This window comes from Balaenoptera acutorostrata, chromosome 9 (assembly GCF_949987535.1).
Source record: "Balaenoptera acutorostrata chromosome 9, mBalAcu1.1, whole genome shotgun sequence".
Lineage (NCBI taxonomy): Eukaryota > Metazoa > Chordata > Mammalia > Artiodactyla > Balaenopteridae > Balaenoptera > Balaenoptera acutorostrata.
In genome coordinates, this window is record NC_080072.1 from 37,965,365 (window position 1) to 37,981,760 (window position 16,396).

Below are 16,396 nucleotides of genomic sequence, written 5' to 3' on the forward strand. Positions count from 1 at the left end.
GCCTGGGCAATGTATCCTCTCAGATGTATTCTCACATGAAAGCCCAGCCTGAAAGATGTGTCTTTTAGGGCCAGAGAGCTAGTACTGTCCAGTGATACACACAAACCCTGTGGGGTTCACAAGATGTTCGACCAGACACGCTGGATGTGAACCGTGTCTCTGTGATAGGCACACAGAAATGCCATTGCACGTCATCTCCCCCACTGCTCATGACCACAAATGTGCTGTCAGAACGCAGGGAATGGCACAGACACTCCCCTCTTCCGTTGGCAGAGGGTTCTCTGCTAGGATGGAGAAACTGTCTTAAAGTCAAAGGACAGTACATGCTCTAGAAATGTAACAGCTTTATTCTATCCACTAAAACTGTCATGGAACAGGTATCTCCGAAAAGAGACGATACTACTACATACTATGATAGGCCAGGTTGCCCTTCACCCAGCTAGTCAAAGTGGTGTGAGTTTGACCTCCAACCTCTCCAAACAGTTGTTACAAATCCCAATTGTTGTAAAAATCAACAAACACATAATCAACCCTCACTACAATGTCTGGTGACAGAAGAGGAACACTTTTTGCCTGGTGACAGAGAAAAAACTATCTTGTTGCAGAACCTTGGCTTTAGAGTGCTTACATACTTCCAGTGTCAGGGACCTCACTACTTTATACTCCAAAGGCTAACTGGCTCCATTGCCAAGCACTTCCAATTGTTACAAAACCAAAATCTAACCCACCTTCTTCCAACTTTTATGCCTTGCTCCTAATCCTGCTATGTGTAACTACACAGAAAAAGCCCAATCTTTTGTCTGTTAGTCCTTCAAACCATTTGAAGAGAGCTATCACACTTCACCTAAGACTCCTCTTCTTCATACTAATGCACAACGAGAGCATTCAGAACACCTTAACAATTTAGGGAAAATGTAACTGCTAGGAATGGGCTGAAAGGTGCTCAATTCGCAGCCTAAGAAGCTGCATGCATTTTCAAGTATTCTATTACACTAGCCTAAGGGTCTAGTAAAATGCCTTTGTAGTTACTAAAGGAAATCTATAATACCAAATAGTGAATATTACATATAATACTTGAGGCAAGAAGCAGAGAAAATTTTCATTTACAAGGCAACCTGTTAAAACAACAAAGAGCAGCCCAATAGGACTTTTCCCTGAAAAAATAATCATTACTGAAATTCTAATAATCAAGTCTAGACAAAGAACAGTGAACTGCTGCATTATACCTTTCATGTGGAATGCTTCTTCTGAAGGCTTTGCAAACATTCTCATTCATCCCCAAATATGTACATGTGCACATAATTTTTATTTTTTCACTGCTAAGTTTTCTATCCTTGGACTTACTCTTTCTTATGACAAGAAATTTCCTGAAAAGGTAGGATGAACTCTGCTCTATGCAGCTGCAGTTTTAAAGTGGTCCAGTGGATATTATAATGAGATACTATGGAGAGGCAAAAGTTGTATAAACTGAAAGGAAACTGTTTTTAAAAAGTGAATAATCAATTTTAAGGTACAAATTTCCACCCGTTGTGGAAATGCAGGAAAATGCCTTTTTCAGGTAATAGGAAATCAAATTCTCTTTTTCAGAAACACTTCTGCTTTGAGTTGTTTTTTCTTTCTTTCTTTTTTTTTTAAAGGAAGCTAAAATTTCAGGCACTAATTTGGAATTATGCATGCAGTATAAAAAAGTATGTGGGGGATATTGGACTATTTGGGGAAAAGGTCTGGCCATTATGCCACTGTCTGGCATAATGATGAGGAATCTGAGCCACAGATTAAAAACAAAACTGTTTCCCTTGAGCTCCCCATCCAGATCTAAGGGAGTATTAGGATCTCGTCTTCGATGGTAGCTAACTTTTACTGAGTACTTACTATGGGCCAGACGTAGCTACATAGATGAATGGACACAAGAACCCGTAGGTAGGTATCATCATCCCCATTTTACAGATGAGGAAACGGAGGCAGAAGTATTAAGAGAGGTTACATGGTGGCTAATTAAGGTGGACCTAGGATTCAAACCCAGGATGATTGATTCCAGAGGCTTATGTTTTTCATGCCAACATGGGAAAATAATCAGTTGACTGCAGAATTGCTGGCAGCATCCGACCAAACAGCTTTACCCAAGGACTGAAGCGGAGAAAACCAGAGGTGGCTTCAGCTAAGAAAATAGGAAGTTATTAATCCAGGATGCCACTCCACGTATGCCAGTTCCGCTCGGCGCAATTTACCCACTTACCTGCGGAGCGTGGGAGAGGCTACATCAGGGTACTTGGCCCCTGGCTGGAGAGTGGCCTGAGCCGCACCAGACACAGGCTGGGCTGCCGGGTTCACCTTCACTGAGTTACAGGAAGCCACGCTCTCGTTGTCAGATGAGATGCCTTTCTCCTTATCGGTCTGGTTGACCAGACCTGGCAGAGAGCTGCCCAGGGCTGTCTTGGAAGGCTCCCTCAGCTTGGGCACCGGCAGGCCTGCTGACTTGCTACTGATGTTGGAATCTATGCTGCTGGTACTAGACCTGTTCCCAGCCCCATTCCGGCTGGTGGATTTACTGGGCCTTGGCAGACTCCGGTACTGTAAATTTGTCCGGGAGCTGAGAGACAGATACCCGTCATCCTGATTCTGAGCCCCATCCATGCTTGTCTTCCGACCGGTGGACCGACCGACAAGTGCGGACGACTTTGGGATTTTGCCCAGCGTGGCTGACCTGCTGGTGACAGTGGCCCCACTGGCTGTGATCATGGCCAAACCAGCGGCAGAGCCACTCTGCTTCTTGAACCCAAAGCTGTTGGCATTGGCAGTGGCCGTCCTGGAGCTGCCGGGGAGGGGTTTCTTGGATTCATCACCGCTGCTGCGGCCAGCATCTGACGGGGAGCGCTTCACCTGGGAGGCTTTGGGAGACAGCCTTCCTTTCTCAGACACCTTTGCATCATCTGTTTTTCCTAAGAGAGAAATCAGAAAGGTTAGCCCGCACACCAAGAAGCCAGCTCCGCCAGCTCAGACTGTTTAAAATTCTCCCCTCCTCCAAAGAACTAGTTCGCTTTCTCCTGGGGGAAAGCAGTCCCCTTGGGAGACAGAGGAAAGAGCTTTTTATAAAGATAATCGTGTCTACAACTGTCACCATGAGCCTTTTAGGAGATGTCAATGGTTTTCCTCATTCGCAAAGCAGTCTAAATTTACCCAGAATAAAGCAAAGGCAGCCAATCACTGATATGTCTGGGAAAGAGATCTTGTGTTTTACTGACCATTCTCCCTCTGTCCATTGAAAAGCTGTCCCTATCATTTTCAACGGGTACTCCACCTTCCTGCAAAAACACTGCCCTTGTTTACATACATCCTTAAATCATGGACAACATCAATTCAACACACCAACAGCTCCTACCCTTGTGCTCTTGAATAGCCTTCACTGGGTATGTCAGCTCTGACCCAGCTTAAACCAATTCAACGTGTCTCGGCAGTTGAACCATCTTCAGAATTTAAGAGGCTCTCATGCTTACATATTTCCACTTGGAGAAAGGTAAGGATGTGAACCTTTCTGAAAGCTGGCTATGAGCAGGGTCTAAACCCTAAGAAGAAATACCTGTGCATTTTATAGGGATTTAAAAAGTATCATCAAGGCCTCGCTAGAGTGACTGCGGTTCAGGTTTTGAAAATGACAAGAGCCCACGCATGCCTCTGACTCACCAGTTCCTGGGGTCTTGAGCGTGCCTGCCGGGGCAGCCGGCTTCGTCCTCGGCATGGTGATGCCCACCTGAGCTGTCATGCCTCGCCGCCACGAGCCTGTCTGAGAGATGACGGGGTTCTTCTTGCCCGACGTGCTTTTGTCGGACTCGTCAGACACATCAGAAGGATTCCGCCTCCACTTCGACCCCGGCTCCATCTTTATGCCACTGTCTGACCCTCCGTCTGACTTCTTGACATCGTCGCCGGACCACAGGGAATTCCTCTCCACCTGTGAGTGTTTCTCAGCGTCGGTCTGCGAAGGAGACCCTCTGAGTCAGTCCTTCTCAAACCCCAGGCTAGAGAGCCCCTCACCCCAGAGCAAAAATGCCCACGCACTGGACAAGTTAAGGGAAAAATAACAGAGGACTACTTGAAAACGTTTGGGCCTTTGTACTCTGGTTATCTCGTTAGGAAGCCTGATTTGTTGGGTCCAAGGAAAGTAAAGCATACGAATATGTCCTAAAAGGGAGTGAGGGAGGAGAGTAAAAAGAGCCAGAGGAGAAAGAGGGACAGAGCCCCATGGAGGAGGACCAGTGGACGGAGCTGTGACAAGAATTCAGCCACCAGCTCCGCCACTTGGCGACGCGGCCTCCTCTAGCCCCGGCAGCCTGAGCTCTATCCAGCTCGCGGCCTCCCAGCCCATCTCCCTTTGTTCTGCCAGCTCCCGATCACTCCACTGGCAGCCAGATCTCTGGATCTAGCACAGCGCCACAGTCTAACACACCGAGAGTGAGCGAGAGAGGGCAGCTGCTAGTTCCCCTCGCATCAGGGAGAGAGAGGGGCTGAGAGGAAGCAAAGCCTCAAAAGCCGTTTCCCTCCCCACCACACCACGCTAAAAGCCAGAGGGTGCCTGCTCCCACCCCAGCTCCATTCATATGCCGCTGCTTGCTCCTCTTGTGGGACTTTGGGCAGACAAGGGATATAATTAGCCAGCTTTCTTTGGAAGAGGCCTGACCTGCTGGCCACGGAGCCCAGGAGGGGACAGAAGTGTGATGGTTAATCATTTGCTGCAGTTGAAAGCCATCGCTCGCTCACCAGAAAGCTTTAGGGGCCTCCCTAGGGGTTGGGGCCAGTCTGGGGAGATTTCAGCAGGGAGAAGCAGTGCAGTGAATGCGGAAGGGTGGTCAGCAACACCTTAGGGCGGCGCCCCTGCGATACAGGTCCCGTATTTGCTGTACTTAACTACCAAGAGGGCAGCATCAACAAGGTAGGAAGTCAAAATGACCCCCTGGCAAGAATCTGGCCTGATGCTTGTCACTCGAGATTAGTACCGATGGCTTCCTGCATGGAATACACTGGCTGAGTGGGAGCAAAGATACATACAGAGACAAGCAGCCCAAGTTCAATCGCCTCTCTAGCGCCACCACAGCCTCCCCCCTCTCCCTCAGCCACCTCACGGGTGCCTTCAGTTGTTTGGTCATTCCTCAAACATTTCCACGAGGTACTAGGCATAGAGAGAGGAGGAGGACAGAAACACTCCTGGGCTGCAGGAAGCTCATCGTTCAGCTGCGGCAAAGGACGGAGACAGAGGCGTCCCCACAGCAGGCACGCTATCAGGCTTGGTGAGGACATGAGCACATCGGTCGGCGAACACATGCTTCTCGGGCTACAGCACACTTTAACAAAACGACCTCATCCGATCGGGACCGCTATCTGGTCAAGGAGGGTGAGCAGGTGAGTAGAACTGCCTTCATCTCAGTTTTACAGATAAGTGGAAACTCACGGTACTTGCTCCATGTCCCAACTACACCAGCCCGTGTTCTTCCCTCTAAACCTCCCAGTGTATTCATTCAACCAGAATTTCCTCCACGCCCGTGGTTTGCCGGGCACTATGGTGGGTCTGAGGATCTGTGAGTAAGATTGGTTCCCATCCCTTCTGAAGTTTACGGTCCAGTGAAAGAGGCAGGGATTGGAAATATAAGACAAATAAATGGAAAAGGACAAGGAGTCTGAGAGAGAATTATAGGCAGTGATGTAATTTAGATTATGATGATGGGGGTAAGGGGCAGTGGTCTGGTAAGGCCTTTTTGAAGAAGTGTCCTAAAGGATGAGCAGATACTTACCGAGAGAAGAGTTTAGGGAAGAGCAGGCCAGGTAGAGGTAAGAGTATGTGCAAAGGCCCTGAGGCAGAAAATATCTTGGCTTTGGAAACATTCACTCAACAAATATTTACCCAGTACCGCTGTGTGCCAAGCAAGCTTTTGGGTACTGGGAATACTACAATGAATGAGAACAAAATATCAATACAAATCATTAACCTCCTGGAGCTTATGTTCAAGTACATTCTAACACATCCGTTTACACTCTAAGAGGTACTGAAAACTTAGCACATACCACATCCTGGGGTACTGCATTAATTATTCTTTTAATGTTCCTATACCTTATTTTTCCTGATCAAATTACAGTGATGCTAATAGTAGGAGCAGTAACAATTAAAATTTACTAAGCATTTACTATGTGCTAGGCACTGGGCTAAAGTGCTTTACATGTACCATTTAACTTAATCTTCACCAGAAACCTATGAGGAAGTTATAGATCGTAGTCTCAATTTTACATGAGAACACTGAGGCACAGAGTGGAAAAGAAAATTGCCCAAGATCACACAGTGCAAGGATTCCGGGGAGCCTAAGTGCGGAGCCCATATTTTAGCCATCATGCCATGCTGCCTTCCTGGAGGACAAGTCCAAGGACTTGAGGATGCTGCAAGTCCAGGGGCACCTAACATAACACCTACACCCAGTAGATTCTCCTTCCATCCTGGCTGGCCGGTGGTTCCCCAGCTCCAATTCTGGAGCAGTTCCAGCCTAGCCTCTGGGTGGGACCTCCAGAACTGATTCCACCCCAGTGGCAGAGAGAATGCACACATCCCTGGTCTGGGACTACAGTTGAATCCCCCTCTGGAAAGAACAATCATCCAACCATCACAGCCCCATGATGTGGTCCAGGGTGGCTGGCTTCCCAGCTGCTCTCAGCACAGCGGCCTCTGCCCCGGGACATTATACTGGCTGTGAGTTCACATCTCCGTAGCAAACCCCTGCTGAGCTATGTGCCAGATCATGTGGTGGTACCAGGAGGGATTAAAAGATGAAGAAGGGCCAGCCTCTCTGTTCCCAGAGCTTACAACAGGAGGGCCAGCAGGACGGCCACATGGGATGTACAAAGAGCTGCACCCCCCCCTTTGCCAGCTGTTCCCATCTCAAGTGGTACCTCCTTTCTGTAGATTTTTCTACTGCCCCTACCTGTAAGCCCACTTACTCATTCAGCATCTAAGAGGGAAGGCAGGGAAATAGCCACACTCAAGGAGGAAGAGGGCCTGGAAGATGGGAGAGTTCTCCCCTGAGGGCCCAGGTTCCCCAGAGACTGAAGAGGGGAGGCCAGTCTTCTGAGAGCGAGAGGATGGAACCAAGGCGCTGAGGAGCGAGGAGGTGCAGCCGTGGGGCGGGAGGTGGAGGGAAGAGCATGGGCTTGGGGTTGGACAGACTTGAGGTCAAGTACGAGGCGCTGCAACTGCCTCCTGTGCTGTGTGTGACCCTGAAGGAAGTGGCTGAGCTTCTCTGAGATTGTTACCTTGTGCGTGCAACAGGGATGATAACAGACAGGTGTCTCAGAGAGCTGACGGTGGGTGCAATGAGCTCAATGTGGAGGGACTCAATTTTAACAGTGGCTCTTTTGTCACCAACTGTCCCCCCTCTGAAAATCTCCGGCACTTTAGCATTTAATCTATTTCTGCCTTGCATTAAGGTGAACAGGGTACTTGTCTTTTGTGCTCTTAGGCCACAAGCCTCTAAGAAGCCAGAGACACTGCCCTCTTCAAGCCCACACCATACCCTGTAGATTGAGATGCTACACTGGCTAAAGTTGGAGTCCCAGTAATAACAGAAATTAGGATCGGCGTCAGCATCATCACCTGCCGCCTTTCTTACTGGGCACTGGGTGCCTCCGCACACATTATTAGCTCATCTAATCCTCTAAACTTGCGCTTTTATCCGTATTTGACAGACAAGGAAAGCACAGGTGTGAAGAGGAAAGGTAACTTGCCTCAAGTCAGGAGCAGCAGGACCCAGCAGGTGGCAGAAGGGGTGCCCCACCCACACCCCAGCCAAACCCTATCCTTACGTCCAGACCATCATTCAGAGAGCATCCAGAGAGCTCCAGGATTACTCAGGGTCACACAGGACAGGAATCCTTGCCACAGAATTCAGAATTTTGTTTCCTTCAGTAGCAAAAAGTAAACTCACATGGAATTACCATTTTTTCCCCTTGTATATTTTTTCAAAATTTCAAAGGCAGTGAAAATGAGAGGAATCTTGACATATGCCTTTTTTTGTACCTTGGCACCTGGAATGGAACCTTCCACAGACTGAGAGAAAATGCTGAGTCACAAGGACAGGAAGAGATAGATGAAAGGGATGTGGGGAAGTGATGTTCACGTGTGAAAGTCTTCTGCCACCAACACACTGTCCTAAAAACAAAATGCTGCAAAACATAAGATGAAATGCTCTGACACTACAGAGAAAGGACATGAATAACAGTCAACTTTTGGTTCCTGACATGAATGGAGGAGAAAAGCAGAGGGATAGGTAATATAGAGGAAGGAAGGAAGGAAGGAAAGGGAAAAAGGAAATGGAAAGGAAAGGAAAGAAACTATACGAATTGTCTGAGCAACTATTGAGGATTAGGCTCTGAGGGAATTCCCTGGAGGTCCGGTGGTTAGGACTCAGCGCTTTCAACTGCCGAGGGTCGGGGTTCAACCCCTGGTCGGGGAACTAAGATCCCGTAAGCAGAGTGGCACAGCCAGAAAAAAAAAAAAAAGAAAAAGAAAAAACGAATTAGGCTCATTTATCTGAAAGCATGTTCAGATAAAGAATGTCCATATCGCTCTCACGCTCACCCTTCAAGATAAGCCTAGTTACCGTGATTTTATGTAATCACGGGGAGGCAGAGGCTTGGAGAGGTTGAGCTTATCCAAGGATGCCACAGAGCTAGGAGCTCAACCCTGACTTCCAAGGCCGTACCTTTTCCCTGACACTGCAGCCAGACTCACCGGCTCTCCTGGAGAAAGTTGGTCAAGAGGCTGTCAGACCCCATGCAGGGAGATGCTTTGCCCAGCACACTGAGAAGCAGTGAGCAGAGGCCGATGCTGGGTATCTGGGCACGGGTGCCCCATCGAAGACCCTCCCCGTGCTCCTCAACATCCTTGAGGAAACAGTCACTCACAGACAAAGGGGACTTCCATCCCCCAAGGATCGCTCCTCTGTTACCGGCTGCCGCCTCTCTCAAGCAGCTAAACGAGGCTGTTCCTTAGGCTTCCAGACGATAGCTCCCCTGTTCCTTAGATGTACTTCCTTTTGGCTGGTCTTCAGAGGCTTTTCAAATATGAAAATTTAGGCAGGCAACCTGTCCTCAACCTGCTTTCCCAGTGGACACACTGGGCTACTTCTTCTTGCCTTTCCATGCCTCGCCCGGGATGCTTTGTGCTGCCCATTTGTCCAGGGAAACCCATGTGTGATGGGAACCTGAATGAGCCCTGGGGAGGATGGCGGCGCACACCTTCCCTCTGCCTGACGCTGCTCGGAGAGGAGTGATGGCCCTTAGCCTTCCTCAGAGTGCTACAGGGGAGGAGGGGAGAAGGCTGCAATTTATGTGGATTCAGATACTTGGAGATGCTCCCTGGACAGGAACAAAGGAATGCCAAAGAAACCATCTCAGCAGGAATCTTTGTAACTATGGGTGCAAGTCTACATTTATTTTATTCCAAGACCTACTTGCTTAATTTTTATTTAAATATTTTAAACTCGGGTAGTTGTAGAGCAAAAAAACAACCCAATAAATAGTAAACTCTTTACAACCCTTGACGTTATCTTTCTGATCTTGGTCAAAAGACATGCTTGTGTAATATTCTTGAAGCTTTTCTGATATGACATTTGCTAGATGAAAGCAAAGAGCTGGTCAAGGAGGGGGGGGGGCCTTGACATTAACCAAATTCAAATGTATCATTTGTAAATCCCAGATGCTTACTCTGTATCAATGTGGAAAACAGATTCTAACTCCAGGTTTGTGGGAAGGGAACAAAGACAAGGAGACTGTTCCAACAGTGTTTTGTTGGCTCAGTGAGCATTTTAGGAGCAAGCTTCTTCCTACCTTGCAAGTAAACAAGAGAGAAACCTACTGATTTACAGATCTCTCTCTCCTCTCTGTCTCCATCTGTCTCTCCTTCTCTCTTAGGTCCCCAGCTCCGTATCTAAGAACTGTCTAGAAGCTTGGTTGTTGTTACTTTGAAATTAAAATGAGTCTCAGAAAAAAACAAAAATTAGTGTCCACAAGGAAAGGAAAATGGTGGATATCTTTTTTTTTGGCTGTGCCCCACGACATGCAGGATCTTAGTTCCCCGACCAGGGAATGAACCTGGGCCACGACAGTGAAAGCACCAAGTCCTAACCACTGGACTGCCAGGGAAGTCCTGGAAACTGTGGATATTATAACATTTGGCAAGTGGTAGGGACACAGTCTGGCTGGGTGTTTCTAATTTGTGCCTAATAACTAATTAAACAGTGATCAGCTGGTGGTGTGGCTTAGGTTTTTTTGGGGTTTTTTAAATTAACTTTTTAAAAATTGAGGTATAACATTCATATACTGAATGTACAATCTTAAGTATATAATTGGAAGAAAATTTCTGAAATTAACATACATAACTACCCCTCAGATCAAGATATGGCACTTATCAGTACCCCCCAAATCTCTGGGCTCCCTTCATTTGGGTAGTTTTTTTTCCCTTAACCGCCACAACCCACCCTTGTTTGCCAATGATAATTAGAAATTCAGGCTAAAAATGAAAACTCAAGAAGTCATAGGCAATCCCAGAGGCAACACCTAACAGATTTCATCAGGCCGTCTGTGTTTACATTTCTGTGGTACAGAATTGATCCCACACTCTGACACATCCTTCATTTAGCCCTGTCCTCAAAGAAAAAGATACCTTTGAAAGCAAAGAGATTCCCAAAGCAGCTCCTATCTGTCCAGAGTGAGAAAGAGCGGAGAAAGGAAGCGGATGTGAAAGGAAGGGAGTGAAAGAAGGGGCTGTGTCAGCTCTGCCCTCAAAAGGTCCCTCTGGGAGACTCCGTCCCCATCAGACCTTCACAGGGGTTCACCCGAGGCAGCGGGCCCCACTGGTGGGAGGGACTCATCATGAAAAGGACTGCAGTCCGTACATGCCAGTGCCACCGTGGCTGACCAGTCCTCGTGCCGATCTGTCCCAGCGTGGGGACTGGTGGTGAGGATGGCACCTTGCTTGTCCGCTAGTGAAATGGGCTTATGAGAACCAACCCCTCTGACCACTAAGGGAAGCTATGAGGGGAAGCAAACACACCTGCACAAAACTGCTGTGGAAGCACTGCATCTGAAACACTAAATCAGAGAGTTTAAAGCAGGGGTTGGAAACTCAAGTGCCTCGGGACAGGCAGGTATTTGAAGGGTGTAGCTGGTTGGCACACAGCGGCGTGGGCGCCCTGTCCAAAGGCGGGGACACCTGGACATCTGTTGGTTGTGGAGAATATAGACTCAGGAAGGCAATATCTTCTGATTTTTCAAGAGAAACCAGAAGCTCCCTATCATGTGAAATGATGAACTTGAAGAAACTTGACATGCAATCCCATTTAAAAGAAGAGTGATACTGTGGGCCAAATACAATACACTGGCAGGAGGATATGACCCACAGATCTGTTGGGACGTACTGGTCTTCCAGCCCAGGCTTCTTAACTTTGTTCCCACCCCAGCACTCTCGAGGGATCAGACGAATGCCATGGACACGCACTCCAGACTAAGAACGGCCAGTTGAGTCCAACATTCTTTTTTTTTTTTTTTACAAATAGATGATGAAACTGAGGTCCGGGAAGGAAACAGGATTTGCCAAGGCCACCACAGTGAGAGCGGTGAGTCTCCCCGCTCCCGTTTAGAGTACCCCGATACTGGGCACCCCCTCTCCCTGCAGGTAGAGGACAGAGTCAAGACGTAAGAGCACAGGCATCCAGCAGGAGGTCGGGCCTCATCTCACAGACCTGGAGATTCTGCGCACCCCAAACAGCCCCCTTGGCCCACAAGCCCAAGGCTCTCTGCTGCCAGGGGCCTTGGGAGGGACCCTGCTCCTTACCTGGACATCCAGGCTCTTACGCGAGGAGGCAGGCGTGTTGGCATAGGAGCCGATGGAGGAGCTGGTGATGTCATCCGTGCTGAGGTTGTCTATGGTGTCGCTGATACCGCTGCTGACGGAGCTGCTGTCATCCCAGCTGCCAAGACAAACACAGCCTGAGCACCGAGACCTCACACTGCGCCAGCTCAGCAGCGTCTGACGATACAGACAAGCGTGTACCATCCCCGAAGGCTCCGGTGTCACAAAGCCCCAGACAGAGCTCCTTTGCCTCTGACGTGACTCATCTTCGAGGGCGCCATCCATCCGTTTCGTCTGGCAGCTGGGTGAAGTGGCTGATGTGTACCTTCCCCCGACGGGTGGGCACCTCCCTGAGCAGACGTGGCCAGACACCTACACCCTGCCTACCCCATCTCAGCTTCATCTCGGGAACTTCAGAAAGGCCCAGGGCTACCTGCCAGGCCTAGAGCCAGCGGAGGAGCAGTGGGTTTGGGGGCTGGAGCTGAAAGCGGGGCAGAGAGAGAGACAGCAGTGGTACCCTCCCTGGGGCTCAGAGCTGGGGAAAGAACTGCTATGTGAATTCCCTGGACTCCACTCCTGGAGCAAAAAAGCCAAGGGAAGGAAAGTGCAAAAGTCAGCAAAATCCACCAACTCCATTGGCAGTTCTAACTCTAATAATATCCCAGGATGCATCGAAAGTAGAGTCCATTTCTCAACCCTCAACTCCATCGAGACCATTGTCCCCCACCATTCAAGTCAAATCTCCAAGCAATAATTCTTTTTTTCTTCTGCCTTGCCTCCTGCTTCCCAACACCAAGACATTCAGTCCACCCCCGGGACCGCCCGCCTCTGCTTGCAGAATCTCTCCCAGTGTGCACGGCCCTCCCCGCCCCTGCGCCCTGCGGTTCCAGCTGCTTAGCTCTGCCTAGGTGACTGCCAACAGGCCGGCTGCGCTCCGTGCTCCTCGTCTGCTCCCAGACCATCTCTTCTCCCCACGGCAGCCAGAATGATCTTTGTGAAACACAAATCAGATCTATTGCTCCACTGCTTCAAACCCTCCAGTGGCTTCTCAGGGACCCAAACTCTGTACTCTGGCCCTCAAGACCCTGTGATCCAGCCTCCCCATCCAGTCCTGTCTTGGGCCCCCCCCTCCATCGCTCACTGGCTCTGGGTGTTCGTGTTCAAGGCTTTGCATTTACTGTACCTCTTCTTGGTCACCTGTCCCTTCTTCCTTCTCACGTGAAGAGTTACCTCCCCAGAAAGGCCTTCCCTGGTCCCTCTATCTGCAGTGCCACCTCCACCCCCTGCCCGGCCAGCATCAAGCTGGTTGCATTTTCTCATTTGTTTGGTTGCAGGGTGGCAGATACACAGCAGGTGCTCAATAAATACTTGCTGATTTAGACACATGGGAGTGGGAAGTTGAGGAGGCTATAAAGTAAGCTTCCAGCATCAGTGTAACACTGCTCTACTTGATCGAGTGACAAAAGGTAATAAGTATTATTGTTTTTCTATTGTACAGGTGGAGAAACTGAGGCTTAGAAAGGTAAGACGCCTTGCACAAGGTCAGACTGTAAGAGGTGGAGCAGGACCTGCATCCAGCTGCCCCAGCTTCAGAGCCACCCTCTTTTTTAAAAATAAATTTATTTATTTATTTTTGGCTGCATTGGGTCTTCGTTGCTGCACGCGGGCTTTCTCTAGTTGGGCGAGCGAGGGCTGCTCTTCACTGCCGTGTGCGGGCTTCTCATTGCGGTGGCTTCTCTTGTAGCGGAGCACGGGCTCTAGGCGTGTGGGCTTCAGTAGTTGTGGCTCGCGGGCTCTAGAGCACAGGCTCAGTAGTTGTGGCTCATGGGCTCTACAGTGCAGGCTCTGTAGTTGTGGTGCACGGGCTTAGTTGCTCCGTGGCATGTGGGATCTTCCTGGACCAGGGATCAAACCCGTGTCCCCTGCATTGGCAAGTGAATTCTTAACCACTGCGCCACCAGGGAAGTCCCAGAGCCACTCTCTTTACTATGATGCCAGACGGCTCTCTATTACATCAATTTTCAGTGCACACGGGCATACGACACGGCCCACTTCCCCAGGAGGAAGCCCAGGTTCGGGAGGCTAGCATATCCCAGAGCAGGAGTGGCAGGGTCAGTATCTACACCCGGGGCTGTGTGATGATGAAGCATTGACTTAACCATGTTACTCCACCACTCAGCCCTCCACAGTGAGCTGTGCCTCACCGAAAGGCCTGCACAGCGGCAGCCTGATGCCTCAGAAACGCCAGTGTCAGAACAATTCCACTCCTGGGTATACATCCGAAAAAACAAAAACACTAATTCGAAAAGATACATGCATCCCAATGTTCACAGCAGCATTATTTATAATTGTCAAGATAAGGAAGCAACCTAAGTGTCCATCAACAGATGAATGGATAAAGATGTGGTATGTACATACAATGGAATATTACTCAGTCATAAAAAAGAATGCAATTTTGCAATTTGCAACAACATGGATGGACTTAGAGGGCATTATGCTTAGTAAAATAAGTCAGGCAGAAAAAGAAAAATACTATATGATAGCACCTACATGTAGAATCTAAAAAAATACAACAAACTAGGGAATATAACAGAAACAGACTCACAGAACAAACGAGTGGTCACCAGTGGGGAGATGGAAGAAGCAAGGGGCAAGATGGGGTAGGGGATTAGAAGGTACAAACTACTATGTACGAAATATATAAGCTGCAAGGATATATTGTGTAGCACAGGGAGTACAGCCAGTATTTTATAATAACTATAAATGGAGTATAACCTTTAAAAATTGTGAATCACTATGCTGCACATCTGAAACAAATAATATTGTACATCAACTATGTCTCGAAAAAACAAACCAAAAAAACCAAACAACAAAAAAGAAATGCCAATATCTGAGATTTAGAAAGCCAGGAGCTCCCCATACTCCCCCCTCAAGTAATCAAAAGGAAGTTTCAGTTTGTTCCACCGGCTTGTAGGATGCCTGTCTGAGCTCTGCTGATCAGGCAGGAAGATGAGGCTTAGTGGAAACCTGTTTTCATCACCTTTCCCTTCAGCCCGCCAATTTGGTTTCCTAAAGCCCACCTGGAGGGTCCCACACAAGTGCAGGGGAAACATGCGAAGGTGGTTCTCAAGTAGGGAGGATAAAGGCAGGAAGTGTGAGGGCTCAGGAGGGGACTTAGGATGAATTCACAGGGCCTGCAGCATCCCGCAGCTCTGGGTCTTAGCCGACTTCCCTCCTGTGATTCCACTGCTTTGGCCTGGGCTCCATCCGGTTCCGAATCCTCCTTTAAGGACTTCTCCAAATACTCTGGCCCACCCTCACAATCCCCTCCTCTGAATTCCCACAGTCTTCTGCATTTGGGTTCATTCTATACACTCCTGCAGTTTTCTAGTTGTTCTCCACATGATGGTCTGTCCTACTTTCCAAGTATATGCAGGGGTCTGCTTAGTGATAGTAACAAGTGCATCCCAGGTGTCAGGCATCACGCCAGGTGCTTCCGATACATCACTTATTTCTCCACTCTTCATATCACACCTGTAAGGGACCTATTATCCTCCCCAGTTGACAAATGAAGAGATCAAGGCTGAAAGAACAAGTATTTTGCCCAGTGCCGTTCAGTCCACTTTGGAATTGGGTTTAAGACGCTGAATTGTCTAATTTCAGAACATGCACTCCCTCTGGCCTGCATCATCCGATTTTTCACAGCAGCCGTTGGCTGAGCACTTGCCAACATGCCAACTCTTCAGTATCTGCACGTATTCTCAGCAACGCTCCTACTCCCTCACAGGTGGCCTTGCTTCCTAATGAGGAAACTGAGGCTGTGAGAGCTGCCGTCCAGGGCTCTCTGCAGATGCATGGCAGAGCTGGCAGTGAAACCCTCCCTGACCCTGAAGCCCACGTCCAGAGCAGCGCTGCCACAGCAACGCCAGCCTCACATCAACTCCATCTCCAGGCACACAGTATGTGTTTATTAAACACCTCCTGACTGAACTCACGTACAGGAGAGACAGGCAGGGCAAGTTCTGACGCAAACGCGGCCCCAGCAGTGGATTCTGAGCCCGGCTCCCTCCCACTTCAGCCTCTGACAAGTCACAACTTCCTTGCCTCAGTTGCCTTATGGGTGACACATGGATGACACCACCTAGGCTGGCAACTGTGGAAGGCTCTGCTGGGAAAAGGGTGACATAACAGACGGGAAAGGACTCTAATCCACTCTCATGATGAAAAGAAAATCCCATGAGTCTTTAATTGCATCTGCTCTCTGGGGTTAGCAATTTAACGTATCTAAAATTTCCTATAATCCAACGAAGAAGAAAGAGGACAGCCAGGAGACAAGTGGGGCTGGAGGGGAGGAAGGAGGGAACTCAGTAACAAATGCCCATGAATCCAAGCCCCAGATTTTTTTGCTTTGAAATTGTACCCGCTCTTCCTTTGTGGCCTTTCAATGCTGAGAGGCTGTTGCAGAGGGGCACGTGGCACTTATCACACACACGATTCTTCCCACGTCGGTGC

At 48.8% G+C, this 16,396-nt stretch overlaps 1 protein-coding gene across 12 annotated transcripts in view; it reads right to left on the minus strand.

Annotated features, from left to right (window-relative positions):
- NAV2 (neuron navigator 2) overlaps nt 1-16,396 on the minus strand; it is a 398,333-nt gene that overhangs the window by 63,426 nt on the left and 318,511 nt on the right. For all 12 annotated transcript variants that reach the window (XR_009009169.1, XM_057552146.1, XM_057552147.1 and 9 more), the window contains 3 exons: nt 11,867-12,002; nt 3,682-3,973; nt 2,237-2,939 (listed from right to left, as the gene is read on the minus strand). Coding sequence is in view for 11 of the 12 variants with exons in the window: in XM_057552146.1 (XP_057408129.1) it covers nt 2,237-2,939; nt 3,682-3,973; nt 11,867-12,002 (1,131 nt within the window). In the remaining variant the exon portion in view is untranslated. The remainder of the gene's footprint in view (nt 1-2,236; nt 2,940-3,681; nt 3,974-11,866; nt 12,003-16,396) is intronic.